At 37.4% G+C, this 12544-nt stretch overlaps 1 protein-coding gene across 1 annotated transcript; it reads right to left on the minus strand.

The window, feature by feature from the left end:
• Positions 1-206: 206 nt before the first annotated feature.
• LOC124159097 (piggyBac transposable element-derived protein 2-like) lies at positions 207-2694 on the minus strand. Its single transcript, XM_046534640.1, has 2 exons — positions 2456-2694; positions 207-2070 (listed from the first exon to the last, which is right to left on the minus strand). Exon 2 carries the CDS (start codon positions 2065-2067, stop codon positions 253-255), a length of 1815 nt encoding a protein of 604 aa, XP_046390596.1. The 5' UTR covers positions 2068-2070; positions 2456-2694; the 3' UTR covers positions 207-252.
• Positions 2695-12544: the final 9850 nt, after the last annotated feature.

Consider the following 12544-nt stretch of genomic DNA (forward strand, 5'->3'; position numbering starts at 1 on the left):
AGTGCGTTCAAATATATATTAATACAAAATTTCAGACCTGATTCCAAATGGAATCAGTGGCCTTTTTGAAAGCAATGATTTCCGTTCTAACTGAAGTTTCATTTAAATAGTATACAGGTTTAAAACAACATAAAATTTGTAAATAATGTACAAATTACATTGTTAAATTATCAATTTATTTAATAAAACCAATTTTTGAACTTCATGTAGATTACATATTACCTTTTACATGAAATACAGGGGACAAATATATCATTTTACATGAAAAGTTTTGAAACAGTTTTTTTCGTTGGAGAAGCACAATGGTAAGTTGCATTTCTCGCACTTCACTCGCGTATAACTTTTTATGCACAATTTACATCTATTTTTAGTATTTACATGCAAAGGCCAATGATCAATCCCATCGAATCGAACATCGGCCACCGGCCGTGGTGTAAAAGTTCTTTTCGCCACTCCTTTTCCCTCCACACTCGGTGATGAAGATGGTCTTCCTCTCTTATTAGAGATATTGGGACCAAAGTAGAGTAATGCATGAGCTACAGATAATTTGAACTCAATCAAGGGCATATATTTTTCTTTCAATTGCTCACAATGTCTGCGGTATAACAGCCAAGCATTTACAACACTGAGGTCGATGAAGTGAAAAATCACCCTGAGGTAATAACGCTTCCCTTTGAGGTTTGTTCTGTAAAGTTCCAGAAGCATATCTTGTTTATCGACTCCTCCCATATGCTTATTGTACGCACGAACAATATTTGGCTGTGGCACGTCTATGTACCTTTTTTCTGCTACAGACCAGCGTCGAACATTTTCCACAGGATGAGCCCCAACAAAGTTGGAAATTAAATACACTGGTTTATTGTCCAGCCATTTCAAAACAAACGTATTTTCACTTTTCTCAAGTCTATAATCAAAGCTACCCCTCCCTTGTTTTTTCAACTCCTTGTCACTTTTCAAAGTGCATTGCCCTAGCCTATTTCTACGGATAGTTCCTGCAGCTAAAATACCATCTTTCCTTAGTTGCGAGAATAGTTTAGGCGAGGAAAACCAGTTATCACAATATAATTTGAAATTTTTGTGCTTAGGGATATTTTCTGCTAGCCGAATGACAATATCACCACTGATTCCAAGACCAGATTCTTTTACATTAGTTTGCTTGCCCAGATAAATTTCAAAATCATACACAAATCCGCTAACCCCTGCACGAGCAAAAACCTTCACTCCCCACTTGTGTGGTTTGCTTTTCATATACTGCTTCAATGCTGTATGAGCTTTCAAAGGAATCATAAATTCATCCACTGAATTATGCTCTTCCGGTTCCACTTTCAGGAAGTTTTTCCTTAGAGCATTTAAAAATGGCCGGATTTTGAACAGTTTATCGTAAGCAGGATCATCACGGGACAACATATTGTCATTATTATTAAAATGTAGATTACCTCGCAAAGTTTTGAATCTATTGCGAGACATGACATCTGCAATTTGACCATATCGCGACTTTTCACTCCAGAACATGGAGTAACTTGGCATTGTGACAATGCTCATAATCATATGAATTCCTAGGAGCTGATGTATTTCTTTGTCATTAGTGTTTACATTTTGGCATTTTTCCTGCACTGAATAGAGATTAGTTTGCTCTACAATATTACTTATCATATCATTATCAACAAAAAGCTTGAAATATGAAAATGGGGTGCTAATTTCATCAGGAGGTGGTGAAAATTGAGAGTCACATGAGGAATCAACATAACCTAGGTCTTCATAAGTCCATAATGACCTATTTACTTTTCTCTGCGATTGGTTCATTAGATGCGGATAACGTTGTGCCAAAGGCATGTCATCATCATCACTATCATCACTACACTTATTTACTTCAAAAGCAAGTCCGACATCAGGGATGTTCGGAAAACCCTGTACCTCGGTATTCATAACGTCAGGTCCGACTGCTTCTCTATTCAAAAGCCAATCCGGGTTTTCCTCTGAGATGTCTTCATCATCTGAGATGTCAATATCAGAGATGTCACCTTCTAAAATGTACACTATTTCCTTAGTCGTCAATGATGTCGCCATCGTCTGAAATGGAAATGATTCGGTGAAAATAAAATCTATTTTCCAAAATCCCTGTGGCTTTACTAAACATAAATACACTGAAAAAACAATTAGACAATTCCGTTCATGAGATATTCAATTAACACGTTCCGTCAATTCTAATTCGTATTTAAAATACCAACTATTTCGTTGGATCTCAACTAATGAGCTTACTTTCAGTAAAATGATGCTTTGCAAACTCGGTCAAACTTAACACATACATCTGGGCCACTGATTCCAAATGGAATCATGTTATATTTTATAAAATTACAAAGACATTTCCTCTCGCAGAAGCTTAAAATCTCTTATAATCAATGTCAAACAATGTCGAAAGAGCTCTTAATTTTTATGGTCAAAATACTGCACTTACCTCCGTTTTTCATTCATGTAAAACTCCGCCGATGAACTCCGAAGAATACTCACAAGCACATGTGCAGCAATCTTCATCAATAGCTGAAGATCGTATTTATTCTTGAACGGCGAGTCATAAAACCTGGTGGTGGCACTATGTACTACGGCCGCTAACGCTAAATAGAGTCCGCGGGGGATTTGAATTGATGCTCGAAGCAGGAAAGCGACGTGATTCCATTTGGACTCACTGGACCGGAAAGGGTTAATTCACCTAAGGTTATCTCGTATAACCTACCACACGACGTGACAATAAGCATTATCATCATCCTTTCGTAATGAGAGTAATATTCGCAGTGGGCGTCCACCTTATAATGTAGGTACGCCCACACTTCCAAAAACATCCTTCTTCCCCTAAGTCGACGCTGCCGAACTATTTATTCTGCACCCATCCCCACCCTTCCCCCCAACAGATCTCAAACCCCTTCCCACTTCCTCTTTCCCTTGGCTTAGCCAGCTTCTTTCCGCCAGATTATGTCATCGAATATCTCGGCCATTTTTCGGTTAGGTTGGTAACGCCGCCCACACTTTACGCACCCCACGCCTACCACCCCTCTAACGTGGGGGTAACCTGCTGAGGGTCCTCTTTTATTGCTTCCGCCTCTCGTTTTTATGCGTACTCAGGGTTCTTCCAGCTCCTCTTCGACACACCCTAAAGATTTTTCTCGGCCCTTATACAATGGACCGCGTTACCATGTTCGCAAGATCCTCTAAACATTCTCCTTACCCCACCCTGATTTTCCACCGCACGGAAATGTTAAACAAGGAGCGTAGGGAAATTATGGGAAGGTTCCAGTTATCTTTTTTTTCGTGAAAAGAGGTGATCTTTTTATGATAGAGATTAAAAGGACGACTGGCGCAGAACAGCAAAGATGATGCCCGCATCTTTAACCATGCACTGCATTTGGTATCATACATTGAAGGCCTCGTTGGCGGCGGGGTAAATTCCTCGCCAGTCAAGCAAGAGGTCGCGGGTTCGAGTCCCATGTGGGTAGGTTTCACCTATCCAGGACATGGCTATTTTTGTGCGTGAAATTGTTAAATTTGTTGAACATCCCGATATAAAATGGCCGATATGAGCTGTATTCGGTGGTTTGGGAATCTAATAAAAAAAAATATATGATACTTTACACTCATTATCGATTATTTCTCGAGGGCACAATTCTTCCTCTAAAACCCATGGTTTATGAGAAATGGTGCAGCCCGTATTTAAACTATATGATGCTCGAAGCAATCAGTACTGACTCAGCAGATACCAAAGGTGATCAGGGTCTAATTATGTTGAAGGAAGTCAGTTGCCCGCATAAGGAGTGATATACCCGAATGATATCTACGGGCGCCAATGAGAAGTTTTCAATGGGTATGTAAAATGATAAATGTTTGTGGAAAATTGCCAAATCTGTGATTTTTCTGCAAATTTCATTTGATGTCAGAGTTGTCTATAACCATAATGTATCATAGGTGATACATATGAAAATGTTTCCTTAAAAATTAAAAAAAAATAGCAGAAAACATATGAAAATGCTGTACTTAAAGAAAATATGGCTATATTTTATTTTTTCAATTTTGCACGCATTTATGAATTCATGCAGTTAAAGGTTAAAAAAATGGCGGGGTGTTTTTGCGTTTAAGGCAAGGAGAGACGTTCTTCTACTTTTTTTCTTACTTTTACGCTGCCGAAAAATTATGCATTTGAAGTCGGAAGAGTCGAAGGGCGTATATATCCCCAAAATACGGTTATCTACACTACGTTTGGCGGCGTTCCAGCAAATTTCAATGCGAACATAGACGCCAATACTAGTCCCGCACTGTGCTGCATGCAGTATTTCCGGACGTGGCTTCAGTAGGAATAGTTCTGATCCTTGTGTTAACTCAGCCAACTGTTCGTTCGTTACACTGATAACGGGATTCAATAACTCGCCGATGTCGACGCGTTCATTTTTTTGGAATTATTTTGTAAGTATTTGCTAAGTTTTTGCAAAGTTCATACCATAGGAACTCTTAAATCCTTACCTTTAAACAGTAAATAGATTTAAAATGGAGCTCAATAGACTTTGTGCTGTCGCAATATGAAAGTAAGGATAATCTCTCGTTACAGTAATTGAATTCTTTTGTTGTAAAACCTTTGTTTTTTTTATTTATATCGTGATTTTCTTATCATTTTTATTATTATAATTATTTTTGTATTTGCGCTTCTTCATGGGTGTATTTTCATGTTCTTCCTTTTTGTTTGCCTAGTGATGTAATCATTGTACATGCCTTTCATTTTAAATATATATTATTTGCCACCTGGTCATTGGCCAGTTTGCAATGTGGCTTTAAAAAAATATCCGTCAATATTCAGAAAAATTTCATTGGCGTGATGAATCTAAAAAAAGAACTAAGAAAGACTGATTGAATTTAAGGTGAAAAATTAAAATGAACTTCACAAATATTTTTTAAAGGCACATTTTGAACAGGCCAATGGCCAGGTGGCAATAGTTTATAGCTAAAATGTAAGGCATATACTATAAATACTTCACTAAGCAAACAAAAAGCAGCAAAATGAAAATACAATCATCAAGATGCACAAAAATCGGAAAAAGACGGACGGAAGACAAAATGGCATTTTTTTGAGATAGAGACTTAAAACTTAGAGAAAACACTCATTAATTATTGCCAATTATGGATTTATATGCCATTTTACATAAACCTGATCCGTTGCTAAGATACAGCGGCTCAAACATGACCAGTTTTCAAAAACGCGCGTGATCAAGTTTTTCTCCGAAAGTCTTTAAGCAGTTGGTGTTGCGGTGAATATAATTTTTATGGAACAGAGAACACAATATTCCTTCGACCAGATGAATTGGCTGTATTGTCTATGATTTTTGAATATTTTGGTTTTACAACACCAAAAGGCGTACACATTTTTCGCGTGAAATTTGAAATAAAATAGACATTATCTTTCGTTTATAAAATATATAACTCGGGAAACATACATCACAGTATGAAGTAGAGATTTCATAAGGATACTACGAATTAATCTTGGAAAAATGTATGTGACCAAGGAAATAAGAGCGATTTTTCGATCGCGCGTTAAGGCTGAGCTACGCATCGCGGGACCCTGAGGCTCGGTAACTACGGTCGATTTATCAAGCTTTTTGAGAACTGGTTCATAAAAATCATCACTTGAAGCATGGCATATAGTCAGCATTGACCTAAAATACTATTGCCAAGATAATGGATCGATTGACTTGATCATCAAACGCATTACTCTCCTGAAGATGGTTAGGTTTGGAACCATTCTACGTATAAGAAGTACACTTCTGATATTGAAATAATGTTAACAGATTGATTCGGCATGTGAAAGAGAGAGAGAAATAAACAGTTTCTGGGAAAGGCAACAAACAATTCTCTTTGTCCCTACCTTTCCTTTTCAATCCTCGCCGAGGTGGGCCGCGCGGAAAGGGTCGTTTTATTACGACGCACAGCCTTTGACGGTATCTGGAATCTCCACAGGGGTTTTCCTTTTACCGGAAGAAATGCATGTCATCTGGAATTTTTCTTTCAATGTCGTTGAAGGAGTGTCGTGTCGGTTGTCCCACTATCGTGTCTTGCTGTAGTTAAATGTAAAATTTCGTGTCACTAAGTGATTTGCTCATCGTTTCATTGAATTACGATTATTTATTCCGATAGTAAGACAGCGCAGTATTTTTCCAGCTTGAATTGTTGCGTTTTATATGATTCCCATTTCTTAGATACACGTGTTTTTGTACCACTTCGATCACAGCCTTACATAACTTATTGATTTTTACTGTATTCTCGCCTCTCTGGAATCATGAAAATTGTGATATTTTTTACGTGTTTACTATGTATCACTTCGAATCAAGTTTATGTAAATTGACATAAGAACCCATAATTGACAATCAGTAATGAGTATTTACCCAAAGTCTCTATCCCAAAATAAGCCATCGGACTTTTGTCGGGCTTTTTCCGATTTTGGACCACTGTGCGACGGCAGATTAGAAAGTTGATCGTTCAGCAAAGGGCTATTTTGACACACAAAGGAACTATTTTAAGACTATAAGAGGAGGGAGGGAGGTGGCACTTCAACGCAGGAGTTCAGCTAGCATCGATGATTGGCAGTCATTCGGATGCTAAGGGTTCGCGAGAATAATGCGGAAAAACGAGGTCTCAAGATCGCTCCCCCGCCAATAATGATCGCGATTTTCACCGTTCTCCCTTTTGCGCGCCGCTCGACAAGAGCCCAATTCGGTTCATTGGATGCCTAAATTGGGCTGCCGATCAACAACTCAGGTTATTGGCACTACTCAGGATTGCCTGGCTGGTTGGGAAATTATTAGGGGTTCCAGGAAATGTTAAACGGAAAGATGGTAGAAATTAGACTAATCCCTACCAAAGGAGCCTAAAAATTCTCATTTCAACGTATTCCTTTTAAGTGCAATACGGGAATTATATTGCGCCTCAATTCTTTAAAATGCATGGAACTTACTAGTATAGAGCAATTAAAGATGAACAGACGCCTTAGTGATGCGGAACAGGAGACTTGCCTAATTTAACTCGACTAATGATGTATCTATTAAGATCAAACTCGAAGAAAATGAAAAAACATGACGGTTAAACATGCAATAATAGATATGGAAAAAAGGGATATAACACAAATTTGCGACTAGGATAAGGCATGGTTAGGTACGAGCGGAAAAAATATCGAGAGACAGCAAAGAAGTCTTACAATCAAGGGTGTATGAGAAATAGAATTTTACTTCACGAAAGCATAAACATATCGATCAAATTATGTAATAGCAGCGCTGAGTCGATTAATTGCAATCGTGAAATAAAATGAGATTTTTAGAATGGGAAATTTATTTTTTAAGCTTAGGATCATCTAGAACATTTCTACGAAACTTTTTAACATTTAGATTGAATTTGATGCATTTACCTTTTTTGCCTTTCCTCAACAAGTTTATACTCAAAGCGTCCCTAGGTTTCAGTTACTGCTCTGCTTTCAAAGCTCCTCCATCCTTGATAAAGCACACGTTTAAGCGCGAGTATTCGGCCAAACAAAGGAAATATTAGATTATTCCATTTGATTCCATGAAATATTTCATTTCAATTTAAAAGAGGAATTCCAACTGAGGGACACCATACCTCACTCTCCATAATAACCCCTTTGCATGTTACAATGATTCTGGTTAGTACCACGACGCGAACTATGATCCGACAAGGTAAAAAGTCTAATCAACACCGCGTCTAGAATGTCAAATCAACACCCTTCCCCGCCCTTGATGTGGCACAATTTAACTGCGAGTATTTGGGCAAACAATGGAGATTAAAGTTTTTCTTTATTTATTTTGATTGATTCCATGAAATATTTTATTTCAATTTTTAAGATGAGTTCCAACTGAAGAACATCATCTCTCATTACAAGTAACCCTTTTCATGTTACAAAGATGCTAGTTTATGCCACAACGCGAGCCCTAATCCTCTCAAGTAGGAAGTAAAATCATTGCCCTCCACCACCCTCGATAAAGCACACATTTAAGTGCAAGTACTTGAGCAAACAAAGGAAATAGAAGTTTTTAAAAGCACATTTTGAATTATTCCATAAAAGATTTTATTTCAATTTTTAAGATGAATTCCAACTCCACCCTTCATTCACAATAACCTTTTGCATATGAGAAAGACTTTGGTTAGTACCACAATGCGAACCCTAATCAGCATCGGTAGAAAGCCAAATCAATATCGTCTCAAGAAAGGCACTCACCAGCATCTCTCTCTCTCAATACTCTCCACCACCCTTGATAAAGAACACATTTGAGCACGAGTTTTTGGCCTAATAAAAGATGTTCATAATTTTTTGATCGATTCCATGAAAAAAATTATTTCAATTTTTAGATGAATTCCAACTGAAGTCCATATCACGCTTTCTATGCAACAAGGATGCTGGTGAGTGCCACGACGCGAACCATGATCCGCCTGAGCGGGAAGTCAAATCAATACCACGTGGGACTTTTTCCTCATTGCACGCCTAAAATTCCTCGCCGAAAGAAGTGAAGGATGTTCTAGCGACGGCAGCATGCGAGGGAGAAGATATTTTGAGCGGGGCATAGCCAGGGAGCGTGGGTGGGCGAAAGGGGGAGATTTGAAGCAGGAAGGACAGGAAGCAAGGAAGACGGGGGGAGGGGAGGTGGGGCAATGGGAAGGGAAAAGAGGGGAGGGGCCGTGAAACCTAAATGGGGCGTACTTTAAGGACAGAGGAAGACGAAGGACCCCTCTACTCCTCCTGGCGTTTTAAGAGGGCTACCAAATGTCCTCGAGCTGATTTTCCTCTCTCATAAAATATTTTTTTCTTTTTTTAAGGCTAGTTTCATTCATTCTTCATCATTATGATTTTCCTACAATTTTCCGCTCAATAAAATCTTCGAGGGGCGCATATTGGCCCACTTGGAAAAGACCAACTAAAGGGTTGTTGGTGATATTTGTGCTGTTGTGTAACACGAAAAATTATCACAGAAGCACTAATATTGTATATTCTACGAATTTTTCAATGGTCTGACACAGGTTTCGACATAATACACTATTTCATTCTCAAATTCTATGCCTAATCTAGGAAGTTAACTCAATGTATATGAAATTCCAATTTCAACTCAATATCTTTAATTACAATGTACAATATGGCACTGGCGATGTGGGAATGGTCGGACCATAAATAATTGGTGGAACATACAATATTAGCAGAAGTGTCTGTGATTGTGTTTCCTACTAGGAAAAGGACCGTGCGACCATTTTGCTCATTGCTCGAAAGCGGATGAAATACTCAGAGGTAATTTTACGAGTACGATGTTAAAGCCTAGATCTTTGTAAGTACCTGCAGATGACCAAATAAAAATGAGCTTAACCCTGAAAATAGCTAATTTGGTGACCAGGTCTAACCAATAAACCTAGTTGCTGAAATATAACCACAATGTAAATAACTTCTTATAATTCTAGGTTCTGTTCGGGATTTTTACGTCAGCTGTGTCGTGCGTTTCTAATTTTATACAAATAAGTTAATATTGTTGCAATGACACATTGCAATATTTCCACTTTCCACTATAAGTGGAAATATTGCAATGTGTCATTTCAACAATATTACGAACTTCCACCACATCGTGCCTAACATCATACAAGATATAATAAGTTAATAGTTTTCGTTAAATATTTGGCTTGCTGGAGACAAAATGCCATATTGAATACGGTTTAAATTTAAGTTTTTCGTGGATATACGCAATTACTTATACCGCTTATTTTTTATCAGAGCGCGGGTTTCAATGAATTGTCACCATATTCAGGCGCAAATAAGTAATTGTGTATATCCAGGAAAAACTTATAATGGAATACCACAAAGTAAACCAAGAGTTAGTGAATTTTGTTTCGGTTTAAATTTATCAATTGTATGTGGGGGACAACTTTGACAGAAATAGCTTTTTAAATATACTACTTAATATCTTGATAAAGACTTGATCACTCAATGTTCTGAAAAGAAGATATGCCTTATTCAAGAAATACTTGAAAATAATCTGAAAAAAGAATTTGTTCGAAGTAGATCCAAAAAGAAGGAAGAGATAGTTCAAAAATGAAATTTGGGCAACTTATTTCGGTGTCAGATGAAACTATCTGTGGCGTCTTCATTATCAGAATAATCTCTTAGAGATGGCCAACATATTCCACTACTAACCACCACTCCATCTCTACTAATACTCCACCACTCCTTCTCCACCACTAATAATATACCTGACTGCGATAAATAATAGTGGAAAAAATATATTTTACCTACCGTATACTTCGATGCAGAAACCAGATGTATTCAACGTTTTATATGAAGGAGGAATATTTAAGCATATGGAACTGCTCTCCAGCCTTCGTCACGAAACTAAATAGAAAATGATAGCACTATGTATATTAAGCACCTTGTAGCTCAAGTCCACGCAAAATGCATGGCAAGAAGAGCGCCAAAATGCTAAAACGTATGACGTATGATTGGATGGATACTTTTGAATTGACAGCAGCAATAAAAAAAATGAACGAATGTGGAACTATACCTCCTCTTTGACGATTTCAATACCCAATCATGAACGCATACGAAAACCAAAGCAAGGAAAAAACGTAGGAGAACTTTCTCAGAGGAGATCAAAAGGCCAAAATACAGGAAGTTTAAGAACCGTGGAGTAAAATTAAGGAATCGAGTACGAAAAATGGAAATCATTGCTAAATCAACTCCAGTATTGTATATATCACATAAAGATTTAGTGGTATTAAAAGAATAAACCAAAAGATAGGACGAGTTATCGTGCTGATGAGAAACATGAAGAATGGGAGGACTCTTTGAATAACCTTAAGGTGCTCTTCTTTAGTTCTGAACCAGTTTATTGCAGTCATTTTGGCCGATGTTTCGGAAAAGGACTTGTTTTTCATAATCGAGTTAAGTTACCGACTCAATGAAGAATTTTGTGGTGAACATAATTGCCCGTTGGACTAGTACGACAATGGGGAATTTCACTGAAAATGGATGATGTTTTGAAAATTAAAGTGCAACCAGTTCTTCTCTAATCTCCGTATTTTTCGTAAAATTACACTTTGAAAATAGAATAGTAATCTTGCGCTCCAAACGACCCATCGCCATGTTGACTGTGCGTGACGTCAGAGTCCAGTAAACAATACGTTTACGTGGTGCCAGTAAACTATTTTCCCCAGTTTTAAAAAACCCAAGTATCTCAGTACAATTTATTTTTCCAAAGCATTATATGCTAATTTCATCATCGGTCATGTGAAATATTTATCCTGAATTATTGACAGGTTAAAAGAATATATGCATCCTGGAAAATGCAACACAGTCTTGACAAATAGCGCTTATTACTTTTTCATCCTCCTCTTATACGCGATTTTCACAGTATAAGAATACTCAGTTTATGTTCTGGTGTCATCTTAGCCCCAACAGTGAAAACGCTCAAATTTATTAACAGTTTAAGCTAACAAACTGCTGAAACACCGTATGTCTACCTTCCAGACCTTAGGAATGCTAAGTATATCGGCGTAAAATATGATCCGTAGTATTTCTCCGAAACGTTAACTTCAAATATTCCAATATTGCACCAAGACACATTAAAAGAAATGACTAAATGACAGTAGTTAAATGAAATACAAACCGAGCTTTAGACTACTAGCGAACGAGATTGTTTATTTAATTTATGTAACATTTCAATTTCGCGGCTTCTCAACTGCGTGTCGAGAAATATACATTACTGGAGAAGAAATAAGCGACCATGAAATAATATGCCTTCAAAATCCTCCCAGAATGCGTCCTTATGAAGTCGGAGTAAGCTAATGCACAATACACACACCGTAAAAACGTTTAAACTATTCACAACTGTTTTTGACACACCCATCAAGTTATGGATCAGTATCGTCGTAGATGTTTGTTATCGTCGTTACTGTTTTGTTATTGCTATGAAGAGAATCTCATTATTCGAATTCTGACGTCACAGGGTGTTCTTGTAGCGCGAAAAAATTTAGAAATTTTTGCGAACTTTGAAGCTCTGTAGCAACAAGAAGATTGAGAATTATGAAGTCATATTTTGCTTGCGGTAATAACTTTAACTTACTTATCTAGACTTATAAAAAATTAACTTTTTAATTTCGTGAGAGCACCCCATTAAGGTTAAGAAACCACGGCCACAATAACTGCAATAAACTAGTGCAGAGCCCAAAATATATACCCAAACGTTTTCACCAGAAAAAAATTAAAAATGTTCATTTTTGAATTTATAAATTTTGTACGTAGAGTAAGTACGACAGTTTTCCGATATCTACTCAAGATGATAAAAATTGACGGAAATGTGATAGTTATCCATATCAACCATGAAAGTCCGAGTTTCAGGAGTATGGTTGAGATATCCAAGCTCGGAAAACATAGAAACGTGACAGTCGAGAGATAATGAGATAATTCGGTGTCCTAGGTCATTTTATAAAATCCGAGAGAGTAAGATTATTTGACAGATAGAAACGTCAATGG

The sequence above is a fragment of the Ischnura elegans genome, chromosome 5 (genome assembly GCF_921293095.1).
Source record: "Ischnura elegans chromosome 5, ioIscEleg1.1, whole genome shotgun sequence".
In the NCBI taxonomy this organism is placed as follows: Eukaryota; Metazoa; Arthropoda; class Insecta; order Odonata; family Coenagrionidae; genus Ischnura; species Ischnura elegans.

Coding starts and splice junctions, on each gene's coding strand:
- LOC124159097 (XM_046534640.1), bottom strand. CDS start 2,067: ATGGCGACATCATTGACGACTAAGGAAATAGTGTACATTTTAGAAGGT.